At 42.6% G+C, this 17,416-nt stretch overlaps 1 protein-coding gene across 1 annotated transcript in view; it reads right to left on the bottom strand.

Annotated features, from left to right (window-relative positions):
- Positions 1-15,225, bottom strand: part of LRRIQ1 (leucine rich repeats and IQ motif containing 1) — a 153,745-nt gene extending 138,520 nt beyond the window's left edge. The window contains exons 1-2 of the mRNA XM_053463665.1: positions 15,059-15,225; positions 11,797-11,905 (exon numbers count right to left, since the gene is read on the bottom strand). Of these exons, the coding sequence (XP_053319640.1) occupies positions 11,797-11,905; positions 15,059-15,181 (232 nt within the window). The 5' untranslated portion in view covers positions 15,182-15,225. The remainder of the gene's footprint in view (positions 1-11,796; positions 11,906-15,058) is intronic.
- Between the last annotated feature and the right edge of the window lie 2,191 nt (positions 15,226-17,416).

The following is a 17,416-nucleotide window of genomic DNA, read 5'->3' as shown; positions in this document are numbered from 1 at the left end:
TGGATGCGGACTCTGTCATAAGGGAAACGTATATTACGGCCATAAAGAAAGGGGAAAGAGGTAAGATTCACCTCTTACACCCAATCTAACCCTTATAGCTGCAACAATGTTGCAGCTACCCACCAATGAAAAGAGACCCTGACTGCAGCCCTGTGCATGGGCCAGCAGTCATGACCCCCTTCCCTATTGGTCCAGGGGGGCCCTTCCCTTTCACATAAAAGGGCAACAGCAAGAAATAAACAGATATGGGAAAGGCTGAACTTGATGGACGCATGTCTTTTTTCAGCCTATCTAACTATGTAACTAATATATAGACAGATATATATACTCACTGGCCACTTTGCTAGTACCGGGTTGGACCCTCTTTTGCCTTCAGAGCTGCCTTTATTCTTTGTGGCATACTTTCTACAGGGTGCAGGATACATTCAATTCGTACTAAGGGGTCCAAAGTGTGCCAAGAAAATGCCCCCCACACCATTACACCACCAGCCTGAACCGTTGATAGAAGTCTGACCCGTATAAGGGGTATAAGGCGTATGTGGGGGGCGAGTGGCTTATCTGAGCTAAAAAGCATATCAGAGGGCAATATGGCATATGGGGGTATAAGGCATTTCTGGGGCATGAGGCATATCTGCAGGATATAAGGCATATCTGGGGGTATAAGGCATATCTGGGAGGCAGTGTGGCTAGCCTGGGCTCAAATCTTAGTCTTATACGCAGACTTCTATTTGAGGCAGTATTATCAGAAGACCCCGAATATAAGATGGGGGATATTTCTCAGAGCATTTGCATGGAAAATAAAACTTGTTTTATATACGAGCGAATACGGTATTTCTTCCAAATGTATTCCTAAGAGGCGAAGAGGAGTATATAATGTCTTACCCCAACGTGGTTAACAGATTTGGTTTGGATCTGGAAGTCCTCTTGTTTTTCCGTCCCCCATAATGTTTTTATTTTCATATATTACCCCCTGGACTGCAGTATAACAATATTTAATGGGCCAATACGACAAAAAAAAACAAATTTTCATCCAGTGCTGCACCACTTTGTACAGTTTTTGTAGTTTCCTATTAGACCATATTCATGCTAATAAATATTATTTATTAGCACCAAAATATAAAGAGTAACACACAAAAATGGGTCTCTGGACCGTCAGCCTCGGCCACAATACTTCACGGGCCGGATATATAATAAGGCTGCTTAGCATGGAAGAAAAGTAGGTTTTATCTCACGTTGTTCTATGGGCCGATTATTTGTGGCAGTGGAACTAAAGCCTTAATATCTAAAAGTCCAATTCCTCATTTACTGAAAGTCCCTGTAAGACATCGTCTGGTTCCCCGCAGGCCGTATGATACGGAGTCCGGGGGCTTCTAAAGTACATTGGTCTGAAATAACAGAGACAGAACTCATACAAACGGCGAATATGCAGCTGCCCCGGGCATATAAAGAAACCCCAAAAACAAACTTTTACTGTAATACCAGTGAAGGATTTTTAACGCCACGACGAACAGGAGATTAAAGATCTTGTGGTCTAAAAATTGGGACTGCCCTGCAAAATCCAGGATTGTGCAGTATTTCAATTAATTTTATATGACAAATACAAAAGCGCCACATCAATATATTCAAAGAAATCCACTAAAGTGTTTACGTCGAAAAAACAGTAAAGCAGAAGCACGGAACCCTCGTGCATTGTGACATCATAGAGTCTGTGACATCACAACACTGTAAAGCCGGAGCGCGCTCCTCTGCTTGCTCAGTGTAGTTGGGCGCTCGCACTTGTAAGCAGCTATTCATAGCGGACTTGAAGTGTTGTTACCAACGGCATCAGAGATTGAGGAGATTTAAAAGAAGAACCTTTTAAAAAGGAGAGCTATGGGGGACTGCTGTCTACTCCATGGACTGAGGTGGGTTGGAAGGAGTTGCTGCCCCAGAAAAGTGCGGAAGTTTTTCAAAAGAGTGAAAACAGCTTTCACCAGAAAGAGTGAGGACCAGAACAAGAAGCACTTGGCCGGTGGAGACCGGGTCCTGAAAATGAAGAAAGAGAGTAGCAGTACAGAGGAAGAAAGAGGGAGAGCGAGGAAGAGGATCAAGCGTACTGCTAATGAGAGGGAGGAGAGCAGCCTGTGTCTGAGGGCAAAGGAAACAAAAAGACGCCGAAGCAGCAGCACAGACAGCTCCGAACATGAGAAAAAGCGCTGCAAATACAGCGAGAAAAACAGCCAGACTCTGGGGCAGCAGGAGAAAGAAGGAGCGGAGGAACATTTGGAGCAGCGCAGAAGGGGAAAGGTTCCCATGAAGAGACGCAGGAGTGAGGTAGAAAGTGGTGTTGCTGCGAAAAAATTTCGGAGCCTTCTCCCCATGACGCCCTCCGGCTTCATCTTCCATTCAGTGCTGGGTGAAGGGGGTTTTGGAAAAGTCATGTTGGCTTCTGTACCTAGAAGAGACTCTATGGTAGCGGTCAAAATCATCCGCAAGAAAGCCGCTAATCCCCTGTCCCTACTAAAGGAGAGGAGAATCCTGGAGATGGCTCGGGACAGCCCGTTCCTGTGCCACGGATATGCAGGCTTCCAAATGCAGACCTGCGTGTTATTCGTGATGGAGTATATGGCAGGTGGAAGTCTTCTGTCATATTTGAGGAGGGTGGGCTGCCTCCCCGAGAGCGCAGCTGCATTTTATTCGGCTGAATTAATCTGCGGCATCCAGTTCCTCCACGCTCGCGGAGTTATACATCGGGACCTGAAGCCGGACAACATCTTGCTTGACGGAGAGGGCCACGCCAAGATCTGCGATTTCGGTATTGTTGCAGAAGGCATTTTTGGAGCAGCAGAGACAAAAGGACGCTGCGGAATAGTCCATTTCACGGCCCCGGAAATACATCTAAAGCAAGCATACGGTGTTGCCGTGGACTGGTGGTCCTTCGGGGTGATTTTATTCTACATGCTTAACGGAAGGTTACCGTTCTATCACGGTAACTGCAAGGAGGCGACAATCCATGCCATTGTAAATGAAAGCCACCGGAATGTCAAAGACATCTCAAAAGAAGCTGCGGACATCCTGAGGCATCTTCTGATGAAGGATCCTGACTTTCGCCTCTGGATCACAGGGTGTATCAGGTGGCATCCATTCTTTCAGGACATTAATTGGGAGGATATAAAGAGCCGCCGTTCAACTCCCCCGTACCGGCCGACACCAGCATCAGATCTCCGCTTGAAGACACTTCAGGGGAGTCCATCAGTCTTGTTGAGCAGAGAGGACACGTTCTCTTCATCATCCTCTTCCTCGTCATCGAGCAGCCAGAGGCTTTCTGGCTTCTCCTTTGTGACTCCAGACTGGATGGTCTGAAGGATGGACGAAGCCCTGGCCAAAAGCTGGAAACATAATATTCAAGAAGGGATTTTTTCCCCACTTTGTGGCAAAATTGGAAAAAGACACAAACTGGGGTTTTTTTCCCCTTCTTTCCAAATAACATCATAACATCATAATAAATTCGAGAAACACCTAAATTTTTTTGTTATTGTTTCCTTTGTGTTGTAAATAGGGCTGAAACAACTAATCGATAATAATCGATAATGAAAATCGTTGTCAACGATTTTCATTATGGATTAATCGGATCGATTTTTATCGATTATAAAAAGAGGTTTTTTTCAGAGCAAATGCTCTGGAAAAACTCCTCTCCTTATATAATCCGACCTCAAACAGAGATCGGATTATAACACCGGATTATAACAACTTTAAAATACTTTATTAAAAGTAACACCAAAATTAGACAAAAAAAAATCAATAACAATATTAATATATACATATATATAACAACAATCACAATCCTATCATGCTCAGGTTCTAGCATGTGCTGGCTGACTTAGCATGATAGGAGTGTGATTGCTGTTTGCAATTATATATATATATATTAATACTGTTATTGAATTATTCTGTGCAATAAAAGTGTTAACACACCAAAGTTGGACCAAAAAAATAATTGATGACAGCAATCACACTCCTTTCATGCCTAGGCAGCCACTACATGCTGGAAACTGGGCATGAAAGGAATGTGATTACAGCCTCCCTATGCCATGCTATCCCCCCACACTTACACATCCATGCTATCTCAAACCCTCATTCACAAACATTCAGCATAACACCTATCACTCTCACACACTCACTAATCCACTCTCCCTGAATCTTGTCCTACCTTTTCTTCCGTCACTGTCTATTAAAAAACGCGTCTATTAAAAAAAAAAATGGCGTTTCAATTGGGGGGCACACGGGGGGGGGCACAGCATGATGTAGGGGGGGCCATGGCCCCCTCTGGCCCCCCCCTGCCGACGCAACTGCGGGGAGCAATCTCAGACCAGACCAAAGAAACTCCAGAAAACATGGCAAGACACCTGGCCAGATCATTCTTAATGCGATGAATTAAATCAATAGATCGAACCTGACCAAGGTCATTCCCGCCGGCAAGAATAACCAAAACTATATTAGAAGGAACCAACCTGCGCAACAAATGCAACTCACGAGACAGCTGATCCCAGCGAAGACCCCGAAACCCCCGCCAATGGATGCGGACTCTGTCATAAGGGAAACGTATATTACGGCCATAAAGAAAGGGGAAAGAGGTAAGATTCACCTCTTACACCCAATCTAACCCTTATAGCTGCAACAATGTTGCAGCTACCCACCAATGAAAAGAGACCCTGACTGCAGCCCTGTGCATGGGCCAGCAGTCATGACCCCCTTCCCTATTGGTCCAGGGGGGCCCTTTCCTTTCACATAAAAGGGCAACAGCAAGAAATAAACAGATATGGGAAAGGCTGAACTTGATGGACGCATGTCTTTTTTCAGCCTATCTAACTATGTAACTAATATATAGACAGATATATATACTCACTGGCCACTTTGCTAGTACCGGGTTGGACCCTCTTTTGCCTTCAGAGCTGCCTTTATTCTTTGTGGCATACTTTCTACAGGGTGCAGGATACATTCAATTCGTACTAAGGGGTCCAAAGTGTGCCAAGAAAATGCCCCCCACACCATTACACCACCAGCCTGAACCGTTGATAGAAGTCTGACCCGTATAAGGGGTATAAGGCGTATGTGGGGGGCGAGTGGCTTATCTGAGCTAAAAAGCATATCAGAGGGCAATATGGCATATGGGGGTATAAGGCATTTCTGGGGCATGAGGCATATCTGCAGGATATAAGGCATATCTGGGGGTATAAGGCATATCTGGGAGGCAGTGTGGCTAGCCTGGGCTCAAATCTTAGTCTTATACGCAGACTTCTATTTGAGGCAGTATTATCAGAAGACCCCGAATATAAGATGGGGGATATTTCTCAGAGCATTTGCATGGAAAATAAAACTTGTTTTATATACGAGCGAATACGGTATTTCTTCCAAATGTATTCCTAAGAGGCGAAGAGGAGTATATAATGTCTTACCCCAACGTGGTTAACAGATTTGGTTTGGATCTGGAAGTCCTCTTGTTTTTCCGTCCCCCATAATGTTTTTATTTTCATATATTACCCCCTGGACTGCAGTATAACAATATTTAATGGGCCAATACGACAAAAAAAAACAAATTTTCATCCAGTGCTGCACCACTTTGTACAGTTTTTGTAGTTTCCTATTAGACCATATTCATGCTAATAAATATTATTTATTAGCACCAAAATATAAAGAGTAACACACAAAAATGGGTCTCTGGACCGTCAGCCTCGGCCACAATACTTCACGGGCCGGATATATAATAAGGCTGCTTAGCATGGAAGAAAAGTAGGTTTTATCTCACGTTGTTCTATGGGCCGATTATTTGTGGCAGTGGAACTAAAGCCTTAATATCTAAAAGTCCAATTCCTCATTTACTGAAAGTCCCTGTAAGACATCGTCTGGTTCCCCGCAGGCCGTATGATACGGAGTCCGGGGGCTTCTAAAGTACATTGGTCTGAAATAACAGAGACAGAACTCATACAAACGGCGAATATGCAGCTGCCCCGGGCATATAAAGAAACCCCAAAAACAAACTTTTACTGTAATACCAGTGAAGGATTTTTAACGCCACGACGAACAGGAGATTAAAGATCTTGTGGTCTAAAAATTGGGACTGCCCTGCAAAATCCAGGATTGTGCAGTATTTCAATTAATTTTATATGACAAATACAAAAGCGCCACATCAATATATTCAAAGAAATCCACTAAAGTGTTTACGTCGAAAAAACAGTAAAGCAGAAGCACGGAACCCTCGTGCATTGTGACATCATAGAGTCTGTGACATCACAACACTGTAAAGCCGGAGCACGCTCCTCTGCTTGCTCAGTGTAGTTGGGCGCTCGCACTTGTAAGCAGCTATTCATAGCGGACTTGAAGTGTTGTTACCAACGGCATCAGAGATTGAGGAGATTTAAAAGAAGAACCTTTTAAAAAGGAGAGCTATGGGGGACTGCTGTCTACTCCATGGACTGAGGTGGGTTGGAAGGAGTTGCTGCCCCAGAAAAGTGCAGAAGTTTTTCAAAAGAGTGAAAACAGCTTTCACCAGAAAGAGTGAGGACCAGAACAAGAAGCACTTGGCCGGTGGAGACCGGGTCCTGAAAATGAAGAAAGAGAGTAGCAGTACAGAGGAAGAAAGAGGGAGAGCGAGGAAGAGGATCAAGCGTACTGCTAATGAGAGGGAGGAGAGCAGCCTGTGTCTGAGGGCAAAGGAAACAAAAAGACGCCGAAGCAGCAGCACAGACAGCTCCGAACATGAGAAAAAGCGCTGCAAATACAGCGAGAAAAACAGCCAGACTCTGGGGCAGCAGGAGAAAGAAGGAGCGGAGGAACATTTGGAGCAGCGCAGAAGGGGAAAGGTTCCCATGAAGAGACGCAGGAGTGAGGTAGAAAGTGGTGTTGCTGCGAAAAAATTTCGGAGCCTTCTCCCCATGACGCCCTCCGGCTTCATCTTCCATTCAGTGCTGGGTGAAGGGGGTTTTGGAAAAGTCATGTTGGCTTCTGTACCTAGAAGAGACTCTATGGTAGCGGTCAAAATCATCCGCAAGAAAGCCGCTAATCCCCTGTCCCTACTAAAGGAGAGGAGAATCCTGGAGATGGCTCGGGACAGCCCGTTCCTGTGCCACGGATATGCAGGCTTCCAAATGCAGACCTGCGTGTTATTCGTGATGGAGTATATGGCAGGTGGAAGTCTTCTGTCATATTTGAGGAGGGTGGGCTGCCTCCCCGAGAGCGCAGCTGCATTTTATTCGGCTGAATTAATCTGCGGCATCCAGTTCCTCCACGCTCGCGGAGTTATACATCGGGACCTGAAGCCGGACAACATCTTGCTTGACGGAGAGGGCCACGCCAAGATCTGCGATTTCGGTATTGTTGCAGAAGGCATTTTTGGAGCAGCAGAGACAAAAGGACGCTGCGGAATAGTCCATTTCACGGCCCCGGAAATACATCTAAAGCAAGCATACGGTGTTGCCGTGGACTGGTGGTCCTTCGGGGTGATTTTATTCTACATGCTTAACGGAAGGTTACCGTTCTATCACGGTAACTGCAAGGAGGCGACAATCCATGCCATTGTAAATGAAAGCCACCGGAATGTCAAAGACATCTCAAAAGAAGCTGCGGACATCCTGAGGCATCTTCTGATGAAGGATCCTGACTTTCGCCTCTGGATCACAGGGTGTATCAGGTGGCATCCATTCTTTCAGGACATTAATTGGGAGGATATAAAGAGCCGCCGTTCAACTCCCCCGTACCGGCCGACACCAGCATCAGATCTCCGCTTGAAGACACTTCAGGGGAGTCCATCAGTCTTGTTGAGCAGAGAGGACACGTTCTCTTCATCATCCTCTTCCTCGTCATCGAGCAGCCAGAGGCTTTCTGGCTTCTCCTTTGTGACTCCAGACTGGATGGTCTGAAGGATGGACGAAGCCCTGGCCAAAAGCTGGAAACATAATATTCAAGAAGGGATTTTTTCCCCACTTTGTGGCAAAATTGGAAAAAGACACAAACTGGGGTTTTTTTCCCCTTCTTTCCAAATAACATCATAACATCATAATAAATTCGAGAAACACCTAAATTTTTTTGTTATTGTTTCCTTTGTGTTGTAAATAGGGCTGAAACAACTAATCGATAATAATCGATAATGAAAATCGTTGTCAACGATTTTCATTATGGATTAATCGGATCGATTTTTATCGATTATAAAAAGAGGTTTTTTTCAGAGCAAATGCTCTGGAAAAACTCCTCTCCTTATATAATCCGACCTCAAACAGAGATCGGATTATAACACCGGATTATAACAACTTTAAAATACTTTATTAAAAGTAACACCAAAATTAGACAAAAAAAAATCAATAACAATATTAATATATACATATATATAACAACAATCACAATCCTATCATGCTCAGGTTCTAGCATGTGCTGGCTGACTTAGCATGATAGGAGTGTGATTGCTGTTTGCAATTATATATATATATATATTAATACTGTTATTGAATTATTCTGTGCAATAAAAGTGTTAACACACCAAAGTTGGACCAAAAAAATAATTGATGACAGCAATCACACTCCTTTCATGCCTAGGCAGCCACTACATGCTGGAAACTGGGCATGAAAGGAATGTGATTACAGCCTCCCTATGCCATGCTATCCCCCCACACTTACACATCCATGCTATCTCAAACCCTCATTCACAAACATTCAGCATAACACCTATCACTCTCACACACTCACTAATCCACTCTCCCTGAATCTTGTCCTACCTTTTCTTCCGTCACTGTCTATTAAAAAACGCGTCTATTAAAAAAAAAATGGCGTTTCAATTGGGGTGCACACGGGGGGGGGGCACAGCATGATGTAGGGGGGGCCATGGCCCCCTCTGGCCCCCCCCTGCCGACGCAACTGCGGGGAGCAATCTCAGACCAGACCAAAGAAACTCCAGAAAACATGGCAAGACACCTGGCCAGATCATTCTTAATGCGATGAATTAAATCAATAGATCGAACCTGACCAAGGTCATTCCCGCCGGCATGAATAACCAAAACTATATTAGAAGGAACCAACCTGCGCAACAAATGCAACTCACGAGACAGCTGATCCCAGCGAAGACCCCGAAACCCCCGCCAATGGATGCGGACTCTGTCATAAGGGAAACGTATATTACGGCCATAAAGAAAGGGGAAAGAGGTAAGATTCACCTCTTACACCCAATCTAACCCTTATAGCTGCAACAATGTTGCAGCTACCCACCAATGAAAAGAGACCCTGACTGCAGCCCTGTGCATGGGCCAGCAGTCATGACCCCCTTCCCTATTGGTCCAGGGGGGCCCTTTCCTTTCACATAAAAGGGCAACAGCAAGAAATAAACAGATATGGGAAAGGCTGAACTTGATGGACGCATGTCTTTTTTCAGCCTATCTAACTATGTAACTAATATATAGACAGATATATATACTCACTGGCCACTTTGCTAGTACCGGGTTGGACCCTCTTTTGCCTTCAGAGCTGCCTTTATTCTTTGTGGCATACTTTCTACAGGGTGCAGGATACATTCAATTCGTACTAAGGGGTCCAAAGTGTGCCAAGAAAATGCCCCCCACACCATTACACCACCAGCCTGAACCGTTGATAGAAGTCTGACCCGTATAAGGGGTATAAGGCGTATGTGGGGGGCGAGTGGCTTATCTGAGCTAAAAAGCATATCAGAGGGCAATATGGCATATGGGGGTATAAGGCATTTCTGGGGCATGAGGCATATCTGCAGGATATAAGGCATATCTGGGGGTATAAGGCATATCTGGGAGGCAGTGTGGCTAGCCTGGGCTCAAATCTTAGTCTTATACGCAGACTTCTATTTGAGGCAGTATTATCAGAAGACCCCGAATATAAGATGGGGGATATTTCTCAGAGCATTTGCATGGAAAATAAAACTTGTTTTATATACGAGCGAATACGGTATTTCTTCCAAATGTATTCCTAAGAGGCGAAGAGGAGTATATAATGTCTTACCCCAACGTGGTTAACAGATTTGGTTTGGATCTGGAAGTCCTCTTGTTTTTCCGTCCCCCATAATGTTTTTATTTTCATATATTACCCCCTGGACTGCAGTATAACAATATTTAATGGGCCAATACGACAAAAAAAAACAAATTTTCATCCAGTGCTGCACCACTTTGTACAGTTTTTGTAGTTTCCTATTAGACCATATCAGACCCCCACCGGCTGACAGAGAATCATCCTCTTTGACAGACTCCGTTACTGCCCTTCACTTACACTGTGGCTTCTATGAAGCTGCAGTGAAAGTGCCTTCAGTAACGGAGCCGGGTAGAGAGGCAGAGCGGTGTATGGGAGGGAGGAGGAGTCAGAGGGGTGTATGGGAGCCACCCTCCAATACACCACTCTGGCTCCTCCCCCTCTCATACGCCACTCTGCCTCTCTACCCGGCTCCCTGGTGTCTTGTCAGAAACGGAGGTTCACAGGAGGCAGAGTGGAGTATGGGAGGGGGGAGGAGGCAGAGTGGAGTATGGGAAGGGGGAGGAGGCAAAGTGATGTATGGGAGGGGGAGGAGCCAAAGTGATGTATGGGAGGGGGAGGAGTCAGAGTGGTGTATGGGAGGGGGAGGAGCCAGAGTGGTGTATGGGAGGGGGAGGAGCTAAAGTGATGTATGGGAGGGGAGGAGGCAGAGTGGTATATGGGAGGGGGAGGAGGCAAAGTGATGTATGGCGGGGGAGGAGGCAGAGTGGAGTATGAGAGGGGGGAGGAGCCAGAGTGGTGTATGGGAGGGGGAGGAGCCAGAGTGGTGTATGGGTGAGTTATAGTGGTGTATGGGGGGTATTATGAATTTTTAGGGCATATAGGGGGTATAAGGCATATGGATATTAGGCATATCAGGGGGGCATAAACATATCTGGGGGTAAAAGGTATATCAGGGGGCTCAGTGGCATATAGGGGGTATAAGACATATCGATATTAGGCATATCAGGGGGGCATAAAACAAATCTGGGGGTAAAAGGTATATCAGGGGGCTCAGTTGCATATCACTGGCATACAAGGAGTATAAGGCATATCAGGGGGACAGTGGAATCTGGCATATAAGAGGTATAAGGCATATATGGGGGCAGAGTGGCAAGCTGGGGGTCAGATGTGCATAACTGGGGGCAGTTTGGTAAATAAAAAAATTTAAACAAGGCTTTTTTCTCAGTTTTTATTAAATATGAAAAATAGTTAACATATGAATTAATATTTACTAATAACTTTGTATTAAAACCTAGTTTGAGAAACACCGTGTTTGGGTTCTTGTAGCTTTTATTATTATGTCAGTAAAATAAGAAGGTGAATAGAGAGAGGCCATTGCAATAAAGAGATGAAAGTGTAAATTGTACGTTTTTATTGCAATTTTTCTTCAATTTAAAATAATGTATTTTTTTATCCGATTAATCGACAAAATAATCGGCCAACTAACCGATTATTAAAATAATCGTTAGTTGCAGCCCTACTAGAATCCCCTTGTTTGGCTTGGCCTCAGGATTGTCCCTTTTCGCTGTATACTTGTTATTTTTCTCCTTTGTGCCCCTTTTATATCTTTTTGTCATACTTTGTGACTTTTTAAATTCCCTTTCTTCAGCTTGTTCTCTTAACCCCGTGGTGTCTTTCAATCAACATAAGGAGAACAGCAAATTTGATTTTTTTACCTGTTTAGTGTGCTTACACACAAAAAGTAGGGCTTTCTCTTGAAACCCTATTCATATGCATAACTCAATACTGATTTTTGTAGGTTTAGTACCATGGCAATAATAAAGTGAGGGTGGCACTTACTTAACCAAATGTCAGATTCCACATCTTGTAGTATAAGCTTCTCTGTATTTTCATTCCTTTTCTTAATGACTTGCAAATATGAGAGAATAGACTCTGGAAGCTCTTCTGTCTACAAATAATGTAGAATAATATTTAGAATATTTAAAACCTACCATAAATGTAAACACATTTAATGTTCCACAAGGTACAGAACAGAATACTACATTGGAAGTAATGTGATTGAACGATTTTGGTTTATACACATTACTGGATACATTGTTTTTGTTTGAAAGCGTACAATTTCAGAGTGAAATAAACCTTAATATTAAAGGCACTGTCCCTTCTCTAACACATAATTCCCATCCTGCAAAGCTTTTTTTTGAAACAAAAGCTGCTGCATGCATACTGATTGTTCTAATAACCATTATGAATCAAGAACATTAATGTTAATATATCAAGATTCCTACGTTTGTTTCAATGTATAGAAGATCCTGCAAACAAACGGGTATTTTGCCTGTGTATCCCGGTTTGTTTTTCCTTTATATTAGTCTCCTAATGGACTGTAGATTTGTAAGAGGAGGACTCCTTTCTTCTTCTGCACCAGTCTAACTACTTTGCCTTGCTATTATTCACATTGCATCACAGCTGTTATCTTGGCAAAGGGAGGTAACACGAAGTATTGACTAAAAGGGTGCCAATAATTCTGGCACACATAGACAGTATTTAACATTTTTTGGGGGATAAACCTGTGTTGTGTTTGCCAATGTTTGATATCCATGAGAGCAGCTGGGGTGCAGAACAATGTCAGCAGGTGCTCTAAATTGATGAATCAAATTGTTAAATATTTTGCTATAACAGGATTTTGCAGGCAACAATCAAGCAGGTTCCTTGTAGGTTTGTGGCTGCATTTCTGCAAATGAAGTTGGGCACTTGGTCAGAACTATTTGTCTCCTCCATGCTGAGAAGTACAGGCAGATACATATCCATCATGCAATATCATCAGGGAGGAATCTGATTGGCCCCAAAATTATTCTGCAGCATGACAACCTCAAACATACAGCCAAAGTCATTAACTATCTTCATCGTAAAGAACAAGGAGTCCTAGAAGCGATGGTATGGCCCCCACAGAGCCCTGATCTCAACATCGAGTCGGCCTGGAATAAAAATAATATCATAAAAATAATTACCCTAGTACAGCGTCCACAATAGTCATATTAATCCCTAATTCTTGCAGATCACACTAAAATGTATAATTCAAAATGAGATATCATACAACAACAATATATTTTTTCATAATAATTTATTGTGAAAACAAAAATCCATTAAATAGCTATACATACAATATATAGATACTAGTTGTATTATTATTATAGAAATATGCATAGGAAATGAACATGCAATTTATATACATATCTAAGAAAATAGTCTACTTCTATGCATCAACAAATAGCAATGCTATTTTTTATAGATCACCACAATAGTGCACAATTAGTGTTTCAATAAAGTAGCAATTAATTGTATTTACAACATTTCTAGTGTTAGTAGCCAATATTTTCACCATTGGCACAAAACCAGTTAGCTTTTTCCAGTCAACAAAACAAAAGATTATCAATAGATGAAAATAATGTATTCCTTTCGACAAATGAATATCCTACAATTACAGGATTAAACCTTATGCATTATTTCCCCCCAAAAGGGATGTATCTATTTTAAAGGTTAAAGAAGACAAACTTCACCTCTATTTGAAAAAATATATATTTTTAAAAATAAAACAAAATTAGATTTACCACCTCTTTCTGCTATAATTTTCCTTATATTAGGCAACTTCCAGAAAGTTTTAACTAGCCAGGAGAAAATTGTAAATATAAAGAATACTAAAGATCAGAGAAAATGTTGCGAAAATGAGTGAAAATAATAAAAATGAAAAAATCATAAAAATGATCATTATTACAAGAGAGTTACATACAATGGGTTAAATTTGTCCAATAAGAATAATGGGTGTTACTTGTAATAATCAGGGTCCTACAAATTTTCCCAAAATTCACCACCAAGAGGCGCTCTCGTCTAATCAGTAATTGTACTTATTGGTCAGTAATGAAACAGTTAACTTAAAAACCATGATTATTACCCATCTATTAAAAATAGTGTTAAACATTAAAGGTTTTTGATGGAATTGGACCAGACATTCTGTCTCCAGAATGCCAGCCCATGATTTTGGACAGGTTTGACCAACCTTGAAAAGATTTAGGGATATCTAGAAATTTTCTGAAATCCATAAAATACCCTTATAATTGGATATAAATACATTTGATAAAATATATGTAAGCTATAAAAGAAATAAAAGGAAAAGCAAAGTCCCATAAATTTAATTAGGACACCCGATAAGACATCTACTTTTACCAAGAACTTCTTCTTAATTTAAAGAAGAATACAATCATTTATGCAATTTTAGGGAACATAAGATGGCTCTTATAATATGCTAAGAAATATGATATACATACTTTCCAGCATAAAATAATAACAAATAATTGATGCTGTTTTGAAGGCAAAGGGTGGTCACCAGTGTTCCCTCTAAGCTGTGCGCGCGCACATAGCTTTTTTAGAGAGCGCACATGTCCAAAAATTGTGGGCACAACGGTTTTTCCCAAAAAAAAGAAAAAAATTATAACTTTTTTGAAACTTTATGCGGCGCAGATATTGTGCGCACAAAATTTTTGCTCTGTGAAAATTTTTGCACAAGAGAAATTTTCTGCACACGCCAACTAAGAAAAATTAGATGGAACATTGGTGGTCACACCAAATATTGATTTGATTTAGAGTTTTTTCTGTTCACTCACTTAGCATTTTGTTAAATGATAAAAAATAAAGTATTAACGTGTCTATTTTTGAAAGCATTCTTACTTTACATACAGAAAATACTTTTTTGGAGTTTGCTCATAAAATGTATAGATTAAGTGGCTTTCAGACTTTACACTATGTATATAAAGGAAAGCTTTCAGAATGAGCTGTGATATCACTACATAGGAGAATGAAAATACAAGATAATAAAGGATATAGCATAAAAGCTCTAATACAAACAATATTTTATTTATGATTACACATTCTTTCCATGTAACTGATTCGGGGGGACTGTACGGCCTGACATGGTGGTATGCGCCAGTATCACTGTACAACAACAAGTGCAACCTGCGCTGTTAGTAGTTATTCCGTCTCCTAGCAACGGCAGCAACCGTGCAGCCTCCCAGTACTATTCCTCGCACTCCAAGTATTCCCGTATGCATACCTCGTCTTCGCCACAATCCGTAACGGCTTCGTACTCCTCATATTTTTCCTCAGACAGAGACTCTTCTTCTGCGTCTCCATTCAATGAAATGCTGCTCAGTTCCAGCTCAATTTCTTCCTCCATATATTCTCCGCTTTGCCACAACACTAGTCACGTGATCAACCCTCCTTTGGTTTCGGTAGGCCTCAATGTGAACGCCCACTCCGGCTTCTGAGTGTCCGGGACGAAGTCACGTGACAAACCTGTCTCACTCTTTGCGGCCATGTTTGTTAAGGGCCGGTTCCCAAACTTTTTATATAATATAACGGTTTCTTTTGTTTGGGTAACTGGCAATTTTACTGCGTGACAGGTAACTGAATCAGCATAACTTATTGTCTTTCCAATAGACAGAATTGGCACTTTCAAAGAGAAGCCTTTGTTTAAGGATCAAACACGAGTTAATACATTGCCATACTGTGTTTTCGGAATGGCATTGCTAAAAAATGTTATGACGCTAAGAATGCGTGTATCGTCATGGTGACTACCCAGCAATAATAACTGAGGTGCACTATGCCTTTTTCTACAATTACTATAATTTCAACAATTACTATACTTTACGTATGTGTGTAAGGTATTAATAGTTTGCATGTAAAAATGAATGACGAAAAAATAAAAGCAGAAGAAATATCCCATAAACTTCCCTCCTGTATTAAAACAATATCAATTGTATAATGAGTAGCCTGTAGAAGTGCACACACTCATGCTAACACCATACACTTACATACACACATTAAATGATGACACACTCACGCCAGTAACTAACATATGCTAACAGCATACACGCTCACGCACACATGCTAACACCATATTCTTACACTCACTCTAACACTAATACGCATGCAACACCATGTACTTATACATACACACACTCGCTAACACATACATATACACGCACCTTACCATGTGTAGAGTCCTTTCACTGTCTGTGTGACCTGCTGCTTCTACTGTGCAGCAACAGACATTAAATGACCCTTCTGGGAGCCCTGTTTTCCCCTATACAAAGGATGGTACTGACTGCAGACTGCTCAGGCAATCCTGGTAGCCACAATGCTATGTTGGAGCATCGTCTGGCAGTTGCAGCTCCTGAAACAGTGCAGGGATGATTCAGCAGTGTTTTGGATGCCAGAATTGCCGGATCTGGCTTCAGCATAGTGTTCCAGCTGCGAGATTCTCCAGGTGATGCACCAGCATATTATTAGAACAGCCATAATGTCCAAAGGATGCATCATGCACTGTAGCATAGTGTTCTGGGTTCCATAACGGTCAGAAGACACTCCAGCATAGTGTTCAGGCTGCCAGAATTGTTTGAGCAGGCTACAGCATAGTGTTCCAGCTGACAGAACAGCCAGTGGATTCTCCAGCATAGTGTTCCACCTGCCGTAATGGCTGGAGGACACTCCAGCATAATATTCTGGCTACCATCACATCTTAAGGACACTCCAGGGTATTATTTTGGCTGCTGGATTTGCCAGATCCATCATGTTATTCCAGCTGCCATACCATCCGGAAGACACTTAAGCATTGTATTCTGTCTTCTGGAATTGCCACAGCAACATATATGTTGTGTTATGATTTAGTCACATCTGTTTAGGTCCCTCTTTGTTAAGGGGGCTACCTAGGAACCTGGAGCGTCCATTTGAAAAAAATGAAATGTATGGGCAGAGCCGGCCTTAAGTGTTCTGGCGCCCTGTGCGGACTACTCCTGTGGCGCCCCTCCATCCCAAAAAAGGAAAGAAAAAAAATCTTGTCACAAAACTCCCCTCTCTCGCTATCTACCACCTCTGCCCCTTCTCACTTGCTCCCCCCCTCTGCCCCTTCTCACTGCCCCCCCCTCTGCCCCTTCTCACTGCCTTCCCCCCCTCTGCCCCTTCTCACTGCCTTCCCTCCCCTGCCCCTTCTCACTGCCTTCCCCTCCTCTGCCCCTTCTCACTGCCTTCCCCTCGCCCCCTCTCCCTACTTCTCATTATCCTTACTTACCTTGTTGAGTCCTGCGGTGGGATCGGGAGGCGTCCGTCTTCTCGCTCTGCCGCTCTGGATGTTAAATAAAGTTAAAACAACAACAACAAAAAAAACTGATGCTTTAATTTAAGTCTCGGGCAGGGGTGCTCTCCGTGACTCTGTCACGGTGCCGGCGTTTCATGCTGAGCACCGGAATATGACATCATATTTCGGTGCTCAGCATGAAATGCCCGCACTGCGACGGAGTCACGGAGAGTGAGGGGCAACGAGCGGTTGCTGAAAACTTCAACTTAGATTGATGTCAAGTGAAATCTATTATCTTCATTCAAGGCATAAGAAAATTTAAGACATTTTTAAAAA

This window comes from Spea bombifrons, chromosome 4 (assembly GCF_027358695.1).
Source record: "Spea bombifrons isolate aSpeBom1 chromosome 4, aSpeBom1.2.pri, whole genome shotgun sequence".
NCBI lineage: Eukaryota > Metazoa > Chordata > Amphibia > Anura > Pelobatidae > Spea > Spea bombifrons.
This window is presented reverse-complemented; position numbering and strand designations above follow the sequence as displayed.